This window comes from Papilio xuthus, unplaced genomic scaffold, assembly GCF_000836235.2.
Source record: "Papilio xuthus unplaced genomic scaffold, Pxut_1.1 DF827679.1, whole genome shotgun sequence".
Taxonomy (NCBI): Eukaryota; Metazoa; Arthropoda; class Insecta; order Lepidoptera; family Papilionidae; genus Papilio; species Papilio xuthus.
Window position 1 is genome coordinate 3,377,137 of NW_013530970.1, and position 23,857 is coordinate 3,400,993.

Below are 23,857 nucleotides of genomic sequence, written 5' to 3' on the forward strand. Positions count from 1 at the left end.
CAATCTTGTATATTTTGAAGTATTTTTCCATCTTTAACAAATTCGTGTTTAACCAAAATCTTAAAAGGGACGGTGAAAGCAAATATCATTACTTTTCCAAATCTCTTACAACATTAAAAGCCGAAAACGGCATTGGAGTTTGGTACAGTCCTTTTTATGTTAAACTTGGGAAAATATTGAATATTCTCCTTTCGAATATTCCAAGAAAAGATTCCAAAGTGGCTCGTTTATTTTGGTCTGTTTTGCGATACGTCATTCACCGACATCGTCGAAATCTTTTCAAAATTAAGTTCTATGTAAGCTTATCCGGAGCGGCTTACTTAAAAGCATTCTTTTCGGGAGTGGACCGTTGGTCCGTTGGACCGATTGGGCCTTCGGGCGATCGGTTGAACGGTAAATACCCTTTCTTTCAACTAAATGGAAAACTAAAATGCCTTATATTTTACCTCGTTTTCCTAGAAAAATATCACAAAACACGCCTTTTACTTTCGAGTCATAGTACTTTTCTGGTCAAGTTACTGTGAGCTTCTGAGACCAAAATTCCCGTTTAAAATTCCCGTTGTTATTTTTGTTTTGTCAAATGACAGATATGACTCGTTTGATACAGAGATTTCTCTTCCAATAGTTTCTCAATAAAATTATATTAAAACTAGCTATCGCCCGCGACATCGGCTGTGTTTGATTACAAATAGATAGTAGCCGATTATCAGAGCTCCTGAAGATGCATATATAATTGCATAAAAATTGGTCAAGCCGCTTCGAAGGAGTATGGTAACTAACATTATGACCGAGAGTTTAACATATAATATTTTACATATAAGAGGTTTAAGTATTTGCCGATGTATAGATTTATAATATGACAAAAGAGAATCTGCGATTAAGGAATAAATGTAATACATTTTTCTCTCAATAGGTCGAACAATAAATACATTGTATGCTGAAATATTTTTCATCGAAAATAAAAGAGAATAGATTTGCGGAGTCAAACCGTTATTTGCGAGGAAATGAATTTTGGAATAAACCAAGGTACCGCATTGTATTCCCAAGACAATAGCTCATTTTTAGAAACAATCTTCCTTCATGTTATATTCATGATGGGATGTATATGGGAACAGTAATAGACAATTGAAGTGTAGTTTATTCAAACGATAGGTGCATTCGTTTAGTCTTTTAAAATCTTTATTAGGTGACTGAATATGCCATGGAACTGCGACTCTATGGGTCTTTTTTTATATCATAAGGTGGCAAACGAGCGAGCGGCCACCTGAAATCGCTGATATAGCGATGTGACTGTTGCCCATAGACTTACGCAATTGCAAATGCGTTGCCTTGCCTTTGATCGACGGAGAACCTTCTCTCCTCATGCACAGAAAGAAAATATATTCCCTTTCCATGCATCGTCTCACCTCGAAAGTCCACTTTCACTTCCCATACTTTCCTTATAAGAAAAAAGGTGGGAACGGAAAAGAGGACTAAATTAGGCTTCCGGGACGCACACTCATCAGAGGAAACGCGAAATTGCTTCCACTTGACGCCTGTCTTCTGTGTGGTCGTGGTATTTCACCGGGCAAGCCCGGCCAATTCTTGCGAAGATGTTAAAGCGGGCTCTACCACTGTTCTTACCATAAAAAGTCTTAAACAGTGTTTGATAATACGTCTTAGCTTATATATGTTATCCCTTTTATTGTACTTTGATATTATATGTTATAAGTAATCATGAATATTCAAATATGATTAAGGTAGGTTTCTGAAATGTGAACTTCACAATTTTGGTGATCAATAATTGGCGGTTAAAAGGTTAAAACAAGTGTTTAAGTAAACAGTGTCTACATGTATATTTTGAAGTAATACAGTATATGTCTACGACTTTTCAACTGTACGTCTTTACGTGTCTACGACGCTACGAGTCTGAGCGTCTACGACGATCGGTTAGTTGTAACGGTAAATCCAAAATTAAAACCTTTTATCTTTGTTGTTGTTTGGTTTGTGTTGTCAAAACAAATTATAAATTTAACAAGGTTAAAAAGTTTTGATTTGAGCAAGTCTTTACTTGGCGTCTTAATAGTAATGCGTAAACAATACTGCCTTGTTAGCGACTGACAGCTTTTGGAGCAAAATTTGTTGATCTTATCAGAATACGAATAATTTAAATATTTCTTCAATAATAATCATTTTTTTTGTAGTTTTTCTTTTCCTTGTTTGTGGCAATAAATAAATATTCATTCAAATAATTCAAATTCAAATAACAGGAAGTTTAGTTAATTTAGTCGCTATTGTTTTATGCACAAATAACATATGACTCATTTGTATATTTACATACTAGCTGTCGCCCGCGACACCGTCCGGATGAAATAAAAAAAAACTAAATGAGTAACCTATATATCCTTCCAGACTATGTTCTACATCTATACCAATTTTCATTAGGATCCGGTGAGCCGTTTCGAACATAACTTCAAACAAACACCCACCCATCTAAATATTTGCATTTAATATTAGTAAGTTTAATTTTATTACATTTTAATGTGTCAGTAAATTTAATATGACACTATCAACGGCATATTATCAAAGTTATGACCTAACAGTTCATGTGAGTAGGCCTAATTTGTAGTAATTAATATGCAATGAGCCTCCGGAGATCGTGGATAATTGATATAAGACGACACGGATAAGACCTACTGCTAAGTATATAATTGTAATTTAAGACTCATTGAATCTACATATCTTACTAATATACTAAACTAGCTGTCACTCGCAAATTCATCCGCTTGGAAGTAAATAAAATTTAATTAGAAGCTTGTGTGTTCTTCCAGGCAATACTGTACATCAATGTCAAATTTCAGCGAGACGCACGCAGCTGTTCTGGAGACACGTTCTAACAAACTTCTATCCATACCTCCATACATCCAAAACATTCGCATTTATAATATAGATAGAAGTAAGATGAGTTTGGCTGGATGTTTGTTACCAGTTGACTCTGATATGACTTAATCATTTAGGATAAAATTTACCACTAATATAGTCTTGAAGATGGTTCAAATTACTTTTTATAGGGGATGAGGGGAGGATTTGCTTTTTTTTTTGTTGTTAGTAAACAAAAGACAATCAATTGTTTTATTCTAAGCAGAAAAGTCGGAGACAGTATGTTGTTGTAATTATTTGGGAACGTTAAAAATGTTTAATGCCAGGATAATGGTGGTAAACATAGGTTAGCGCTGGTATGTAACAAATAATGCGGGCGCATTTAATCTCAAATGCCATCGTTTTCGCATGATTAGCAATTAAATTCTCACAAAGATGAGGGTCGAACTGGTTTTGTTGCGAACGGATTCAAAGGCCCGCGATTGGAATATAGATTCGGAATAATGTGGGCTATTGTTACGTTTACGTTAGTTGTTTGTTTGTAAAAACGCAACTTCTGAACGTTAACAATATTGTTTCTTGTTAGTACATTGCTCTTCAAAATTGCTCATGGGATGTTTATAGCTACAATTTGTTTTTTTTTTATTCATTAAGTTAAGTATTTAGTATTTTAATGTTTATTGCTAAATGATATCTGCCTGATAAATCTACCTCACTGAAGTATTAGGAAATTAGTAATAATAAAATTGCATTCGTCAAATTACGAGGATGATACCACTAATTCTTGTAGTGCGTTGATTAAAAGTAGGCAACGTATCTGCACTTGCCATCGACAGCGGTCACTTCGCTATTTCTATGAATTCAGGTGGTCGCTTGCTCGTTTACCAACTTATAATATTAAAAAAAATAGATATAAATTTTTGTATCATACGAAAGATACGTGCCTGACCCAAGAATCGCTACAAAGATTTTCACAATGTCTTCAAACAATTGTCTTCTTTCGAATGATAGTATGTCGTATATTACAATTGTCTGTAGAAAAATGAGCTTTATTACTTGTTGTTAATAGCTATAATCGCTTCGCTATGTCGTAAATCAGATTAAAGGCACATAATAGATCGATTACGCGCTTCCATTTGCCTGTTATTTGTTACCATCGTGGAGGTTACCAAAACCCTTTTCCGTGCCATTTGTTCAGGCCAACCTATTCTGCTGATCGTAACGATACATTTAACCAGAGATTAAGTGCCCTATTTGTTTACAGCTATTGTTCAGTTTACACTACACAATGACATTTATAACGACTGTTTCTATGTCCATTGTAATAACTACTAAGTCGGTGTAATCTAGAACGGTGACTGATGAAAAGTATTTTGACGCATTAATTAAATATGTTTTTTTACAATTATATAAGTTTAAATTTTAGTGTGTTTTAGGCCCTTAGTGGACTCAACTGTATACGAATTGGAATCGAAAGCTACTTGATGTAAAGCGTTTAAAATTAACGACCTTTTTTTACGCCTTTTCATTGTTATTTGGTCTCCTTCGTTCTAACTCTCCAAAGAGCATAATTTTCTAAAGATACTACGATACTATTTTTAATGGATTTTCTACTTAAAATATTAATTTTCTATTTTATAATTAATGTAATGATAGTTTAAAATATAGAGCACACAGGCGCAGACACGAAACTTGGCACAATTATAGCTGAGGGAGCGCATTAGCTATATTCGGCGTTCTTCGCAAAAATTTCAAATTTAAAGAAATATTATTAGGACATTAATGTGTGTTGGAGATAAGCCAAATCGACTGTCGTGAGGCTCTGCTCAACCACCACGCTACTGCACATGATTATATGCATTTGTCTTTTTAATATATTATACTTCTTTTTTTTAACGAAAGACGGTGAAGTATAGCATCGTGATGCAACCTGCACATATTTGCCACCCTCACTGGGCCAGCGTGGTTGATTATGGTCTAGTCACCCTTAACTTAGGGTAGGCTCCGGGCCTCTCAGAGTAGTATAGTGAGCTGATGATAAAAGTTTGAGACAAGCCGCGGATAGACCAGTATAGAAGCTTGTCGTCGACACTGCGGTGATGACACTTCAGTATGACCAGGAACTTCAGTAAAGAAGAGAGAAGAAGAAGAACTATCGATTAAAATGATAAGAAAGCATAAATAGTGGTCACAAATAATTTTTGAAATACATTAAATGAAAATGTATACATATTTTAGATATAATTGTTCCGCAAATTTCTTGTTTCCTATACTCAATTTAGGTTAATATAAAACTGTATATATTGAAAAACGCTTAACTAAACCAGTAAATAAATACAACCGTTTTGTAGAGAACACTTTAGTCGGCCATATTTACGTTTATTGAACCATAACAGTGCACATAAACGTCTTTTATTTTACTGCAGCAATACTGTAACTATTAACTACAAACTGTTATGCGGCTTGAATACAATAAGATTACCTATAGATATAAATATAACTAAATGTTCCAAAGGAAGAATAAAACAGACCACGGAAAATATAATAAACTTAACAAAATCGTTGTAATAACTTCGAATCTTAGAGGACACTTGCTGAAAAGATATGTAATACTGTTGTCTGTTGACCGCGACTCCAGCCGCGCAGGAAAAAAACTTAATTAGTAGCCTATGTGTTCTTCCAGGCTATATTCTACATCTATGCCAAATTTCAGCGATACCAATTTAGCTGTTGTGGTGATATTTCCTAAAACATCTATCCAAACATTCGCATTTATAATATTACCAAGATTATAGTGAGGTATAAATCAGAAAGGGATAGACGAGTGTCTGCATTTCATTGGTATCGCATAAAACCTTAGAATTGATTGTAAATGTTTTTTTTTACTCAAGTACTCAATGTTAACGATGTTGTTAATCGCCTGGTCAATCGTAAAATGACTAGGGCATTATATTTGAAAAGAATGAAAAATAGGAAATAAATGATTTTATTTTGAATGTCTCAAAACTAGCTGGATTGTAGTTATTTACATATTATCCTTTGTATCCACGGATAGAGTCCAATGTAATAGAAATTCGAGACGCGAATCCTTGCCAAGACCGTTTTTATTTATCCTTTAAGTTCACTTCCAGATAAAACTACATCCTTTAACTTTATATTACTAGAAGATTGATCAATGCAAAGTAAACCTTATTTCGAAAACACTAAGGGTAAATTTTATTGTTTAAAGAAAAAACTAGTGGAAGAAGTAAGCCTCATAATGGGTGCATGTATAAAACTTTAACCATTATACAATGTAGAATGTTGCTTTTATAATCTTTGACCAAACTCCCTGTATAAAACATAGCTTCGTCCCTCTCATTATCTTTGACAAAACAGAGATAACAATATATACAGGTACTTTGGTCTCAAAAACCAACGATTAATTTGTTATTTTATTTCGTGGTATCATAGATTAGATTTCGTCTATGAACTTAATGCATTTTCAAAAATATATCGCTAGCTTTATTATTTTTTAAGAAAATGAAAGGAATAGTTGTATATAGGAATATATGTTTAGTACAAATGTTTTATCATTGAAAACACAGTGTTATATTTATAATACCGTGTATACATCTGCTTAAGTCGTAGCTTGTATCCATAACAACGTATCAGTAACGCCACACTAACATTTGGCGATATTGTACAACACCAGACGACCATAAAGCTTCCTCGCCTAATTCCACGATAACACTCATGCCGACCCAATTTTTCTCAGCAGCTCTGATAAGACGACAAAATACGACTTTTTTATTTATAGAGTAGTTATTGTTAATACACTAAGTGTGTTTTTTTTATTTTTGTTACAAGCTTTTGTTCATTGCTTTTTATTTATGATACTTAACTAGAATAGGATATATTTTATTCATACACATATAACATATTACTACTTGAATATTAAATATAAGGAAACATAAACCAATATAATATCTTATCTTACTAAGTTAAATAAATACCTTAATATCATAAAAGCGAATGTTCAGATGGATGGATGGTTGGATGTTTGAAGGTTACGGCTCAACGGATTTAGATGAAATTTCGAACACATGTAGAACATAGTATGGAAGAACATATAGGCTACTTATTAAGTATTTAACTCCGCGCGGACAGAGTCGCGGGCGATAGCTAGTGTATGTAATATACATTATATACAGAATATAGAAATTAACTTTTTTTCGAAAATTTATGCATTAACAACTCCTACAAATATTACGTATTTTATGATGAAAAAGTCTTATTTTATTCAAGACATTTCATCCCTTTTAACCTTCTTTTATCTTTTTAACTTAGATTAATTTAATTTAAGATTTAGTTTAAACATTTATCAAAGTGTTAAAATAATTTAGCATATTATCCAAAACAGTAAATGGCGACTTTACATGCTTTAATAATGTAAATTAAATCTGTTATTGCTTTCCCTTGTAAACAATATTATCGAAAATATATTTTAATTTAAGCCAAGCTTCTGTAATGAGAATAAAGCGTGAGCCACGGCCACATAGGCTGATCGACATTTTAAACAAACACCGCTAATCCCGGCCGACAAGCTTCCGCCCGCCGGCTTTCTGACGCCCCATTTTCCCCACATTTCGTACGATATAAAATCTATGCTCACAACACTATTAGAATTATGTTTTAAATACGCATGAAATAATTTCATGCGTAAACAGAATTAAAATGTAATAAATATGATAAAAAATACGTTTTAATTATATACAAGTTTCGCTTAGTTAGTTAGTTTTGTTTAGTATATCCATATGTAACTAGTATATATATTACTAGCGGACCCGACAGACGTTGTTCTGTCTACACGTCTTTAATTTTGAAAATTTCAAACTTTTTTTAATAAAAATTTGACACTGCGATGGTAGCGCCGTCTGTCGGATCCAATGTAAAACATTCGAAAAACAACAACTACTAATAAATTAAAAATTAATTAAAAAAACATTGTCCAGCGGACAACATTGTGAATCTAAACCATTCACAGATCCCCTTGAACACACACAAAAAATTTCATCAAAATCGGTCCAGTCGTTTGAGAGAAGTTCAGTGACATACACACTCACAGAAGAATTATATATATAAAGATAATTAATTACTCATATTTTTTCCTGACTTTTCCTGATATTCATATGTTATATACCCCTCTATCTATGTTATTCTCTCCTGTCCCACTGGACTGCCTGGAAGAGATAGCTCAGAGCGATAAGGCCGCCCTTGCTTTGTATTTTTTTTTTCTATTAAAATAGAATTAAGAGTTAATAAATAAATAAACTTATATGATATATAAAGAAGTCGGCTAAATACAGGATGTACCTAAATAACAACTTATCACAATCCATAGCTGTCTGATGTCATAATCATTCATTCATTCACGTAATCTTCTACCATATTTAAGTGTATTATTTGAATATTTTTATGATTGAAAATTGTAACGTGCATTTAATTTTGTCATATTAATAATATGAAAAAACATGACAAATTCTATTACAGGTATCCAATAAATTATAAATGCCTTAAAGTGAAACGATGCAACATTAAAGTTAATTAATATGCTGTCAAATGGGTAAGGCCAAGGCTGAAACAGCCGACATCACTTTATTTTAAAGATACGAATAAATTTACCTAATTAAGCTTCCAAAGGGAGCAATAAAATTAAATGGAACATCCATGAAAACAGACCGAGATTATATTCAATATTAACGGGGAGACGAACATTTTCGAATAAAATATTGAAAACAAAATACGGTCGTAAAACAAAAATATTCTTCTGTGGTTTAAAAATGATTGACAATACATCTTATTATTTAGACATCAAGATAGTTTTTCTTATTAATTTCTTAAGGTTGGTTTCTGAGACTAAAATTCCTGTATAAAACATTTTACTATCTCTATTTTGTATAAATAGTACATACGACCTGCGGTGGCTCAGGGGTTTAAGCACTTAACTTGCAATCTGCAGGTCTTGGGTTCGAATCCCGCCATGTACTAATATCTTTTTCGATTTCCGATTTACATATATACATTTAACCGACGTTCTTACGGTGAAGGAAAACATCGTGATGCAACCTGAGAAGAAATTCGAAGATATGTGTGAAGTTAACCAACGCGCACTTGGCCAGCGTGGTATGGCCTAGTCACCCGTAACATAGGGTAGGCTCCGAGCCCCTCGGTGGGGACGTATAATGAGCTGATGATGTATAAATAAAGAGGGCGATGGCAATGTGATATATAGAAGGATATTAATCTAATAAATTTGTCTAGTATTTGTTACTGTTAAAGTACTTACTTTAATGAACGCTAAGATTATGTAGCCTAAATTAGAGTGAAAGTGTAAATCTCTAGTTTTAGTTCCTTCAAACACATGGTAAATTTCAGTATACAGATTATATTTTACTCTATCTTAGGTTTTACCAGAGTTCAAACTTTTCACTTACATATATATATTTGAAAGCTGTATATCTATACAACAGAGTTGAACCTGTTAGCAATTCAAACAAAGTGCCGAAGCACTTTAACAATTTCAACGTAAAATCATGTCTAAGTGATGTGACAAACTTGAAGCAATTTACGGGACTATTTCCGACCTATTAAACTTTAATGTTTAAGTTATAACTTTATGTCAAATTGGGCATAGTATTTTCAGTAAAAAATTAAAAAATAATGATTTTCTTACTTCGTATTGTTGCGTCCATTGTAGATAGGCTTTTGTTAGTTATAAATCTTACTAATCTTGCTAATATTATAGATGGGAATGATTGGATGGACGTATGTTTGTGTGAAGATATCTCCAGAACGGCTAAATGGATCTCGCTTAAATTTGACATAGATTTACAGCATAGTCTGGAAAAACACATAGGCTACTTATTAAGTTTTTCAGTCTGCGAGGACGGAGTCTTGGGAGACAGCTAGTTAGGTTCTTAAAATGGCATTAAACTTCTCTAATCCCGTTCTCTACTTTAATAAGTCAGTAATTTTTACACAGCTTTTTAGACAATATATTAATTTTTATAAGCATTAATATTATTATCTTCAAGCAGACCTCATTAAAAAAGTTTAATAAAGTTTTCAAATTTTGCTTTGTATGTTTACAATATGAGTATACCAAAGTTGGCTAGCGGCCGAGAATATAAGCAATATTCGGGGAATTGCTAACAAGTCTATGCTTTGTTTGTATTGTAACATTAACTTCTGACTTCCTTGCTTAGCTGATATAATATAAATAACCACAAAATAACCATATATATAAAATTCTCGTGTCACAATGTTAGTTACCTTACTCCTTCGAAATGGCTTAATCGATTTTTATGAAATTTCATATGCATATTGCGGTCTGAGAGTCGACAATTATCTATTTTTTAATCTCGGAGACAGAGCACTTTTTATAGCTCAGAACATCCTGAAAATATTAGTATAAGTCTTTGTTGTAGATAAATTGGAAGAAAATAGTTTTAAGCAATTAAAAACAGACTCGTGTGTTGCTTTGAAGTAGAAATCTTTAATTACAGACGTTTGGGAAAATAAGGTTAGTCTACGTGATTAGAGTAAATTTTGTAAATTCTATACACATGTATGAAGAAACGTTAAAGCTTTGTTAGTGATTAATTAATTTGTGGACTGTGGATGTTTTATTTGGTAAATGCCACAAAAGAAATCACTAAAAAGTTATTTCAGATAAGTCCGACGGCCAGTATCTAAATGGATCATTATCGGAAAGGTCCCTAATGGTCCTGATCGAGTACTGTAATGTATTAAAGTATTTTCTTCATTCATTCCGGACGTCTTCAATCGCTCTCAAATCTTGATAGATTGATTTCGTTTGAAGTTTTCAGATTATTTTTATAGCAAAATATTTAATCGTTTTTTTATTTTGTGGTCGTTAAAATATTAAAAACATCTCATTCACAAAAGAACTACGATTTTCATTTCAATGTGATTCATTCTCAAAGATGATAATTTTTCAACAGCATGTTTGAGCTTGATTATTCCAAAATTTCTTAACTAAATATCGATTTCTCTTGTTTCAGGTAGACATCATAGTAAGAAGATATAATGGAGGCAAAGAAACGAGGAACGTAAAATATGCCTGAAAATGGACATTAATCATATAATACTGGACAAAGAAGCAATTAACCGATTTGAGCAATATACACCGGCCAAACCGGCTCTTAATGGGGGGATCCTACTGGAAACATGCCAAGACGTGGATTCGATGGCTTCAACTAGCAAAAAACGAGCACAAACACCACGCCAAAAAGTTATTTGCTGCTTTTGTTTTAAAACCACAAAGTATAGACGAAAACAGTTTATTATTGGATCTCTCACCAACATGGTAATATTTTTTATTTTATTGGCGTACACTTTCTTAGGATCAATTATATTTTTAACGATCGAAGGCGAAACAGATATAACAGCACGACCCAGGTTATTACCCGATAAACAAAAGATCAGTCAAAACGATCACAATAATACGAATAAAAAAGAAGTTGAGGAAATTGATCCAGATTATACCAACCTTACGGTTTCTGCAAATTATTTTTGGGACGCGAGAAGTAAAGCAGTAGAAAACATTTGGGAGATCACAGTGTCATTAAACATTTTATACAGAGAAAATTGGACTCGTCTTGCTGCGCAGGAAATATTGAAATTTCAAAATGAGTTGATTCAAAGAGTAACAACTGAAATGGCTACTCAATACGGAGTCAGTTATAAAGAATTGGCTCTCGGAGAATTTGGCAGCGGTGACAGTAACAATCATTACGAAGAACATGAATGGAATTTGGCACTTGCGTTTTTCTACTCGTTAACAGTCCTAACCACAATTGGTAAGATTCTTGTCTTTATAAACTTATTCATTACTAACAATACAAATAGGAAATATTTGATGATACTATTTGCGTGATATAAGTTGAAATGCCTTAATGTCCTTTGGGAAAATACTACCGCTATGTTAGAGTTAACTAGCTGTCGCCCGCGACTCCGTCCGCGTGAAATTAAAAACAAACTTAATAAATAGTCTATGTGTTCTTCCAGATAATTCTCGACATCTATGTCAAATTTCAGCGAGAACCACGAGGCCGTTCCGGAGATACCTTCAAATAAACATCCATCTAAACATTCGCATTTATAATATTAGTATTATAAGAAAACTTGTATCGTTGATACACCATAAACCGTGGGTTTCTGAGACCACAGACCACGTTTGAAACATATTGTTATTTCTGTTTTTTTAAATAACAGGGATGATGATATGTTTTATGAAGAGATTTTGGTGCCAGAAACTAACGATAAAAGTATTATTTATCGAATAACTTTGATACGATTTGTAAATCATTTTTTTCTTTTCCAGGTTACGGTAACATCGCACCGAAGACAATTCTTGGGAAAGGAGCAACAATTGTATATGCAATCATCGGAATTCCCCTTACTTTAGTATATCTCTCAAGTGTTGGCTCCCTTTTATCTAAAATGGCACGAAGCGTTTTTAGTCGAGCATTATGTTGCTGCTTATGTTCCAATTGTGGATACTGTTGTTATGACGAACGACGTATGGCTGAAAAGGAGAGAAGAATGAAGCTACGACGACAACAAGAAGAAATGTTAAACAGTCAAAACACGAGCAAAACACCAACAGAAGAATGTTACGTTTTAAAAACTGATAGTCACAAAGATTCCTCTTGTTCAGAACGACCGACTACAAGTACTGCCAAAGATGATGTTATTAGTTGGCCTGATACAGATTCCAAACTTTCTATGCACGGCTTAAGTATTTTAGCACCAGTTTTATTATGTCTTGCTGCAATTTTTATATACATTACATTGGGTGCAATTATTCTTTATAAACTAGATAATATGAGTATCGTTGACGGATTTTATTTTTGTTTCATGGCACTAAGTACTATTGGATTCGGTAGTATAATTCCTGGCATGAGCTATACGACAATTCACGGTGTAAGATATTACACGATTAATTCTACAACACTATGGTTTTGTTCAGTGTACACATTGACAGGATTAGCTTTAACTGCAATGTGCTTTGGTGTTATACATGATGAAATTATATACAGAATCAAACATCAACAAAAGGAATGGTCACAGAAAAATAACACTGTAAATGATGAGGTAAACATAAACGATCCATTTTATATGAGCTCTTGACAAATGTATAAAGGTAAATCAGAAAACTTGTACAGTATTATGGAAGATACATCTATTATGGAACGTAATAGAATTGAAATTGACAATAGGGAAGTAGTACTAAGTGTAGATGATATATCTTCAACAGTTGATACGAATCCGGAATTTCCTCCGCCTCCACCTGAAGAAGAAATTGTAGCGATAGTGACTAAGAAAGAGCCACAGGGAACTTTTGGTAACATGGTAGCGTACAATGCGTTACCAGAAATGCTCGAACATGTCAATAATTAGATTTGTAATGTAACTTTTTATACATATTAAGTGAACCTTTGTAACAAATATAGTTGTATAATTTACTGTCACATGTTGACTATACATATGATTTAAATCAAAATATAAAGTCTGACATAGAAATCTAATATCATAATGTTCTCTTAGATTTTCTTTATTGTACATAAATGTAAATATGTAAAATACTTGAAGAATAATTTAAGCTGGTAAACGATGTATAACATCTTCTAACTAAATCTATATGTCAACTGTTAATATCATGAAATTTAGACGTAAAATATTTTCATGTGAATAGTTTCTTTGTAAAATTGTAAGTTAATAAAATGAAATAATATTCGTATGTCTTTTGTTATTTCATTCCTGTGACTTATTCCTGTTTAGTGAAGAGTTGACTTCGTTATGTTTGTAATACATATCATCATCACCATCAGCTGAGGGCCTCGGAGCCTACCCTAAGTTAAGGGTAACTAGGCCTTAGTCAACCACGCTGGCCCAGTGCGGGTTGGTTGACTTCACACATATCTTTGAATTTCTTCTCAGATATGTGCAGGTTGCATCACGATGTCTTCCTTCACCGTAAGAACGTCGGATAAATGTACATATGTAAATCGGAAATCGAAAAACACATTGGCACATGGTGGGATTCTCGGAGCTGCAGATGGCAAGTCAAAGGTTGAAAACGCTTGAGTCACCGACGCTCTATATATAAAATAATCTTGTAAAAACTAAGGTACATTATTGGTACTAGCTCATTTATGAACATAGACCGTGAGTTTTTAAGACCAATATCCCTATTTAAAATTTATTGGCATCTCTTTTTTGTCATAGATAATGGCAGGGATGGTGATGTGTTTTATACAGGGATTTTGATATCAGAAACCAACAAAGACACTAGGAATCCAGTCACATCCCTCGGTATTGCAGCTTCAGGAAAACGACACAAGAATGAACGAGATAATTGAAATTAATAGAATTAATATGGGGAATGATTTCATTCATTAGTGGTTTACATTCTAGAATTCTAGATTGCTACAAGACATTGTTACGAGTACCATTCATGTTTAAGCTTTGAATACAACAGGAATAGTTTACGGCACCATTGTGTTAAGACCGACAATGTATTAAGCAGCAACTTAGATACACGTACGTACGATAGCAGACTATTAGTTACCACTGGATCAATAGGAGTCGAGGAGAAATACATGGTTTGATCCTAAACAATACATAGTATTACTACTCCAATTGTTATAGACGGCCTTTGTACGGACGTGATAATCATAAATAAACTATCTGTATGTGACTCCGGTTACGCGGAATTAGAAAAAACTTAATTATACTTACCTATTTGTTCTTCCAGACTTCTACATCTATGCCAAACTTCAGTAAAATCGATACAGTCCTTCTAGAGATACCTTCTAACAAACATCAATCCAAACATTCGCAATTGTATAATATTAGTAAGATTAAAAAATGCTTCTGACTGTACTATCAGTCCAGTCCTTCAGGCTCTAAGCTATCACAAAGTATTATAAATAAATACAAACATATACAAAAAAGGGTATTGACAGACAGACGGACGGACAACAAAGTGATCATATAAGGATTCCATTTTTTTTCCTTTCTGGCACGGAATCCTAAAAAATAAACTTTTATACACATTATAAATAATGTCTCATCATCATACAAAAGGGCTCTAAAAAGGATACTAAAGTACGGAATTTTAATAATCCGATGCAATCTATTGTTAAAATTTCTTATGTGTAAGTTGAACTATCCACTATAGGACATGATGTTTGTTGCTGAAAAAGCAATTGTAATGGAATATAGCAGGGGAACGTATAGTGAGCTGATGATGATGATACTTTTATGTATCCACGCATATCTTGATCAGAGTTTTTTTTCTTATTTCTTTTTTATTCAGAGCAATAATGGAACGTACAATAAAGCCGAAATAAAAGTGGATCGTTGCAAAGTTTAAATAAAAGCGTAAAAATAGAATATTGAAAGAAGTCTCGAGTGAACTTTTAGAACAAAGCCATTTTCGCCTTACTGAGAGGGTAACTTTACCACTCAGACCGCAATGAGAGAAACGACGGGCTACGGTTTGCGAAATCTCTTACGGATAATAATTTGTTATTTTTAGTAATTATTTATTTTAACAATTTGCATACGTGAACTAAATAATCTATTATGTTCATAAAGCATAATTCTACTAACGCTGTCTGAAACCCATATTACGTTCCGTTTACGTACGCCAAAAATTTGGAAAATGCCAACGGAGCTCCTTGCCAATCAAAATATAGGAAAAATATTACAAAACTGTCAACTATCATGACTACAGTACCATTTTAAACCAGATGAAAATGTGATCAAGCGTTCTTTTATTAAGACACATTTAATAATAAATTTTGATGATACCACTAGCAGTCGATTCCATCCGCGGATTGAAAAGAACACCTTAATAAGTAGCTTATTATGTTCTTCAACACTATGTTCTTCAAATTTCATCAAGATCCGTTCAGGCGTTCCGGAGATATCGTCTAACATCTAAACATTCACAGTAGCTTATTATGTTCTTCAACACTGTGTTCTTCAAATTTCATCAAGATCCGTTGAGGCGTTCCGGAGATATCTTCTAACATCCTAACATTCGCATTTATAATACTACTAAGATAAGTAGTTACACAGCGTGACGATTCATTAGCTTGGAGAACAATAAACAAAATAAAGGATACAATCAAATGTTTTATATTACACATCAATTCACTCTGAGTGGATTACATTACATTTCCAACAGTTGTCCTGTAAGCTTTATTTTCTCGCAACGTCACGACACTGGCGTACAGTATCGCTGCGCAATCCGTTATTGTCGACTGGAAACATTTCTAGCCATAAAACGAAACTATATCGTATTATAGTGACCCAACGAATAATAGTTCTGTAAATGTCCTTATAAAATTCTGTACGCACAATGCAAAACAGTAATAGCAGTACTGGTTACTCAATGTAAGTATGATAATTATACAGGAATAATATAAATAAATAAATGAGTAACTTTTTATTAAAATACAAAAAAATATATATGGTGATACTATGAAGTTGAAATTCAATATTAGATTTTTTACTGTTACTTTTTTACTAGTAATATTAAACATGTTTAAAATAAAATTTGCTATAGACATATTGCTAGGCGCAAAACTGGTCCTACACTTATTTTTGCAAAACATTATTGTTTGCTAATTAATTGATTCTTTTTTTCTTATAGTGAACGCTAAATATTTTTCGTCTTATTTACTTTACCTTTTCTAAAAAGAAAAAGTTTTACCATGTGTGCGCCTACGTAAACTTTTCTGCGAAGAGTTGTCGGCAAATGTTTGCCGCTTATTAACTTACCTTTCATCGTAAGTCATACATTTAACTTGTCTTCAACTACTAATGTATTTGCAAAGACTATGAAATATTATTTTATATAAGACGGTTAACTAAATAAGTACCGATTCTGATGTGCGTAAAATTATAAATACATAAAAAATAATACATCTGCTTTACTCCAGCTAAATAATCATTAATAAACTATTGCATTTGACGGCAACATTTTTAGTTTTAGTGGAATAAATTCCGGATTTTAGCAAACATTTTCTTAAAATCTAAGCACCTGAAATATTTGAATAGTTAAAATTCATAAATAGGTTTCTGCAGATATCGAGATGGAAGTCTGAACTTCCACGGCTTTTATTTACATTGTTTCTCGCAAAAGAAATTCATATTTCATAAAACGATGCTATCACGAGCAAGTTTATTGCCAATAAAATTCTGGAATATGTATCAACTTGATGCTCAAATATTTAATCTCATCGTTTTGAATCGAAAAGAAATTGTCTATAGTATATAATCAATTTCAGGGGCAGCCAACTCGATCGCACCGTAGATATTGTTTTCGACGAATCCCTGTTTAACAAGTACAAATTTCGTAAAACCTTAAAAAAAAACAGCATAGTTTAGAAAACAATTATGAAGTTTTTTGTATTTTATTAAAATGGAAATAATAAAACTGACAATCACTCTTAGTGAATACCTATTTATCAACTATATAATATCGACTGGAGTAATACTCGATGGAGCGACCGGTTGGCCACCCCTGGATCGTTATTGTAAGCTTACATACCATAAAACAATATTTCTCATATGTGTTTACTTGTTTTTCAAATATACTTAATAATGGCTTGAAGTGAAATCCACATCTAATATTTCATTACGGATTTAGTTGACCAATAACCGATGTTTCTAAGTCCAAAATCTTTAAAACGAATCATCGCTGTCATTATCTTTGACAAAACAGGGATAACATGTTTTAAACGGGGATGTTGCTCTCAGAAATTCACGGTAAGTCCATTAGAAAAACATACATTACCTAATAATTTAAGTAACCTACCTACTCAAGGTCGGTCTGATAGACGGACTCGGACGCACACTAACAAAATAGTTATTTTCTATTCGTGTCGTCCTGCACCATGAAAACGTGCGATAAATTTCAAGCTTGCTCATTCTTTAAAAGTCGTCTATGGAATGAAAACAGCTATAGATAGCTGTAAAATCCAATAAAAATGAGAAAAAAAATCATAAAGCTTTTCTTTATTTGGCCGTAAAAACCACAGCAATGACTTTAAAGCTATAATAATGGTACTATATCAACGTTATTCTTAACTTTCCGCTCAGAAGTCATATAAAGTGATTATTGAATAAGGCCTTTTCAATAAAATTACACAATGTGAGTCCTTTATTTTTCTCTTGCTTTCTAAAAGTAACTTACAAGGTCTTTATGAGGAAAATACACTATCTAAGTTCATTGATTTAACATTACGAAAGGAAATAAAAACTATAAAAACAAATTAAATTTTAAAATAAACAAAAAACCTTTGGAATTTGATCAAAATTAAATTTTTAAGTTTTAATCTTGTAAATAACTAAATTATCTATAGACTTAAGTTCTTTGTGAAACTTGAAAACATATATGTTACACGCCATTTTATTTCTTTAGCTCAAATAATTTTTTAGGAGTAAATTAATGATCAATTTTTCTATAGAAATATACTATAGAGATAAAATTCATATCACGTATACATCTTTACAACGAAAATAAAAGGCTTTATGATGAGTTTTATTGCGATTCGAGACCGTTTCGATATCAGAAAAATATTTTTTTCAGAAAATTATGTGAAGCTTTTAACCAAACGGAAGCCATTCACTCAAAATATTATTCAGTTGAAGACAAGTTAAATAAAAGTCCACGATTCATAATAAAAAACTTCACCTACCGCATCACTTGAGATTTTACTTGAAATAGTTGTAAGATTTTTTTTTGTATCTTAAGCGAGCGGCCACCTGAAATCGCTGAAATAGCAAAACGACTGCTGGCCATAGACATACGCAATTGCATATGCGTTGCCTACCTTTAACCGACGGAGGAGAGGATGCACAGAAAAATAATATCTTCCCTTTCCATGCTTCCTCTCATCCGGAAAGTCCACTTCCACTTCCCATTCTTTCCTTATAAGATAAAGGGTGGGAAGGGAAAGGGGACTAAATTAGGCATCCGGGACGAACACTCATCAGACGAAACGCGGAATTGCTTCCACTTGACACCTGTCTTCTGTGTGGTCGTGGTATTTCATCGGGCGATTCCAATTCGTGCGAAGATTTTAAAGCGGGCTCTACCACTGTTAAAATTTATATTTAATAACCTTTATTACACTTTAATAAAGATAAATTTACTTAGAGTCTTTCAAGTTAAGTTCTAATTAAGTACACTTGGTGCATTTCACTTTTAGCAGGCAAAAGGGGAAAAATAAAAAAGGATAGCGCGCCGACCGCCGCCGCGAAGTAATGAAGCGACAATTTTCATAAAAAATTGTGTTACCGCCGCGAAATTGCAAGAGCGATGAGATACATTTTACACAATCTACTTATATCAAAACAAGTTCTTGTTTGTAGGCTCAAAATTTTTATTAAAATTTGCTCTTTGAGGATTTATTTATCTTATATATAAAATTCTCGTGTCACATTCGTTACCATACTCCTCCGAAACGGCTTGACCGATCGTGATGAAATTTTATGAGCATATTGAGTAGGTCTGAGAATCCGCCAACATCTATTTTTAATCCCGCGCGGACAGAGTCGCGGGCAACAGCTAGTTTGGGTATAAAATTACAACTAAATTTGTATCCTTTGACACCTAAAATATTATTTAGGACTGGATATTTATGCTTGTGGGTCACTAATGCATCATGACCACGACCAATCTAGAAAGCCAGTAGCGACGAAGGGGAATTTAACGCACAATATGTTCACTACATGTAAGGTTCTTTTTGGTAATTTTTATGTTTTTACCTATCCTAAAAATACTACAGTCATCATCAGCTCGGAGTCTAAGTGAGGAGTGATTAGGCCATAGTCAACCATGCTGGCTCAGTACGGGTTGACTTCACACATATCTTTGAATTTCTTTTCAGATATGTGCAGGTTGGATCACGATGTTTTCCTTCATCTTAAAAACGTCGGATAAATGTACATATTTATATCGAAAATTACATTGGTACATGGCGGGATTCGAACCCAGGGTCTGCACATCAACCCCTGAGCCGCCGATGTTCTCTAAAAATACTCCAGTAATAAAACATTTTCGCCTACATAAGGAAATACAATGTTACATAATGGGAAGAATGTTTACTGTGAAATCCAATTTCTGCCAGCGAGTACAGCATCCAAGGAACTTAAACTAATTATACGACAACAGACTACTTTACATTGCGTAATATTACGTCGATTAACAAATAATCTACATATAATATAAAATGAATCGCAAAATGTGTTGGTAAGCGCATAACTCAACAACGCCTGGGCCAATGTGGTCAATTTACCAATTTGTACCAAATTGTTTTTCGATTTATCCGACGTTCTTACGGTAAAGGAAAACATCGTGATGCAACCTGCACATATCTGCGAAGAAATTCGAAGATACATATTTGTGAAATCAACCAACCCGCATTGGGCCAGCGTGGTTGACTATTGCCTAGTCACCCCTAGCTTAGGGTAGGCTCCGTGCACCTCAGTGGGGACGTATAGTGAGCTGATGATGATACGTTCCTAAAGTATGGAATAATCTTAAGAATCAATATGTACTGTGTACTTTACCTTAGCTAAATAAAATTGAAACAAGGAAAACAAGACATTGTTAAGAATAATTTTATTGTTAGCCCCATTTTATTTGTTCTCATACTTTTCGTAACAGAGAACGCGCATTAAAATCAAATTAGAAAAGTTTGAATTTAAGAATAGAAATGGCCCGAGTTTGACTTCGTAGCTTTTTTTTTGTTAAACATCATAACGCTTTCTAGTAGCTTAATGCTCAAAAGAAAAAAGCCTAACTTTTACGTTGATAGCCCCGAATCGTATTGTTCTTTTTTTTCTTTTTATTACTCTTGTTAATGTACAATTTTAATCTGTACCTTAATAAATGAATGCAGAAATATCAGAATAATGTTTATTATTCAAAATTATACTTTTTATTGTAAAACTCCTTTTTCACTAGCTTAATAAGGATGAGTGCTATTTCTATATTTATGATTTAATCATAAAATTCATGTTCGTGTTCGGTCAGTCGCTTAGTAGAAAAGAGGTTTAATATTAAGTTAAATTACTTGTATTTTATGCTACATTTATCGTATCACTGTGCTCACGACTTCATCCGCGTTAAATTCTGTTTACTATTTTTGAGCTGCGCACGGTACTGGACAGTACTTGGACATTGCAACATCTGCAGCTACCTGCCAATAAAAGTCGAAATCGGTCCAGCCATTTCAGAGGTAAGCCGGAACAAACAGACAGACAAAATATGTAAAAAAATATTTCAGTGTATACGGTACATACATTATATGTATTCATTTACATGTATTAAAAAACAGTTAATTTAATATTACAAACAGACACTCCAATTTTATTTATATATATGTAGATAGATGAGTATAGTTAAATGATTATATATATACATGGAATGTAAAAACTTAAATATATCTGCCAAAGTAATGTAATTTGTACAACTTGACGTATAAATACATCCATACATCTTGTTTTATAGATTTACGTTGTCTGACTACACAATTTAGCGAGGATGTGGTAAGTATGACGTAAACGAATAAATGACCAGGCTCTTGTACTAACTTACAATGTTTGAACTAAACTAGTGTTTGCTTTAACCATCAACATACTAGTGATGATGTGATGCAGACGTGACATTGATGATTTTAAAGTGTTCTAACACTTCCATAATCTTACTTATAACTAATATTATAAATGAGAATGTTTAGATTGATGAATGGATGTTTGTCACAAGGTGTCTTGATGAAAGCCATAGATGTAGAACAAGTTTAGTTGTTTTAATTCTTGGAGTCTCGGCCGTTAGCGATCTAATATTATAAATGTGAATGTTTGGTTTGATGGATGTATAGATGTTTGTTAGAACGTATCTCCAGTACGGCTGCATGGATCTCGCTGAAATTTGGCATATATGTAGAACATAATTTGGAATAAAACATAGGCTACTTATTATTATTAATTGCTTCGCGAACGGAGTCGCGGGCGATAGCTAATATAAATGCGAACGTTAAGATGGCTTTATGTATGTTTGTTAGAACCTACAGAACTGCTCAATAGATCTTGATATAAAGCATTGATGTAAAACATAGTCTGGAAGAACACATAGGCTACTTATTAAGTTTTGTGATTTGAATCGCGGGCGATAACTAGTAGTTGAATAAATCACAAACCATTTCCTTCATGGGACCATTGAATTAAAAGATTTAATTTCAATTGAGACGTACGTATTTTTTTCTTTGCTTGCTTAAACACTTACAGATAATATTATACTCGTGTCTCTCAAAATAATTAACTGGGTAATCCTGTAATTTAAATATTAATTATGTTTTGTAAAATATAATCACTAACTTAACTGTACTACTGTATGTTCATAAAGAAATCGAATTAGGATTCCATTTCAAAGTAGGATAAAAAAAACAAGTCTGCCTTGGACTTTATAATTAAATGTATTTATGATATATTGTCCAAATATAATTTTAAAATGGGATATTTTAGGTGTATAAATGTGTAAAGAAAATTAGTCTTTGCGCTATTGACGACTTTACAGGTGCGTTTCTCACCTTAAGGACATTATGCAAACGGTGAGTCGTGCTGACGGTCGCCTGGACATAATACGCAAGGTAAGTTAAAATCTTACTAATATTATTAATGCGAATAAATGGATGTATGGATTGATTTGTTAGAAGCTATCTTTATTATGACTGAATGGATCTGGCTTATTTTTGACATAGATCATGAACATATAGTTTGCAAGAATACAATTATGTTTATTTAATGCCGCGTAGACGGAATCGCGGACAGATAGCTAATAAAAATTAAAATAAGAATTCTTTGCACCAAAAAGGATTTTTTTACAAAATTGGTGGGACTCTGTCTCCTGAACCAGTTATGACTGTGTTTAAGGAAACAATGTCTTTTCTTATCTTCTACTTACTAGTTGCTAAATTACATATTAAACGATAATAAAATAATATTTTTAAAGGAACAAAAAAAAAATTCGAACCATTGTGTAATTTTTCAAATAATATTAAGAATAGGTGGAAAATATACAGTTCGTTTGGTAAAAATAAACGTTCCTACGTAGTCGAAAAAAAACAAAAATAAAATTAAAATTACAAGAAATTATTTTTATAAAATAAAACTTCACTTAGATTTGTATTGGTACTTATCCTAGTACTGTAATGACACACGTATTTATAAATTTCATATTGTCATCCCTATCTTACCCTTTGACAAAATAGAGATAACAATATGTTTCAATGGAAATTAACCGCAGTGAAATCCACAGGCAACTTAAATCTTCGAAACTAGCATTGCATCCTTACATCGCGAGTCTCGCGTTGCACGCTACCCAACGCTGAATCGTCGACGTGATTCGTCAATTCAGTTATTACAGCAAAATATCGGCGACTTGGATTAGTCTATAAAAATTTTATTGCTTAAGTCGCCTACCGATTGAAATCGCCCTTGTTTTGAAGATTTACGTTACCTCATGTATGTGTCTTATTGCTAATAATTGATAAATTAATTTTAATACAATTAAAGAACCGTATATCATTTTGGAACACAAATAGATCCAACATGGATGTATCCTAAAGGACAAACTGAATGTGATTTTATAATCGATTTAGAATTCCTATAACTTATAGGTGTTGTTATATAGTCATCCATACTGTTATTAATCTTGCCTGGATTATTTGTCACTTCTAGATTAATTCCATTGTTTGTCTTTATATCTTCACAGTAAGTTGCGATTGAAATGTAGAGAAGTATTGCGAGGAATACTGTAAGCTTCATATTTTTCTTTACGCTTATTGTGACAACAAGCTCTTATTTGTATCAAAATTATTTGCATTCGTCTGTAAAGTGAGAAATTATC

At 32.9% G+C, this 23,857-nt stretch overlaps 1 protein-coding gene across 1 annotated transcript in view; it reads left to right on the forward strand.

Annotated features, from left to right (window-relative positions):
- The window catches only part of LOC106117693 (TWiK family of potassium channels protein 12), a 30,466-nt gene extending 17,410 nt beyond the window's left edge, over positions 1 to 13,056 (forward strand). The window contains exons 2-3 of the mRNA XM_013312095.1: positions 10,926 to 11,723; positions 12,248 to 13,056. Of these exons, the coding sequence (XP_013167549.1) occupies positions 10,991 to 11,723; positions 12,248 to 13,056 (1,542 nt within the window). The 5' untranslated portion in view covers positions 10,926 to 10,990. The remainder of the gene's footprint in view (positions 1 to 10,925; positions 11,724 to 12,247) is intronic.
- Positions 13,057 to 23,857: the final 10,801 nt, after the last annotated feature.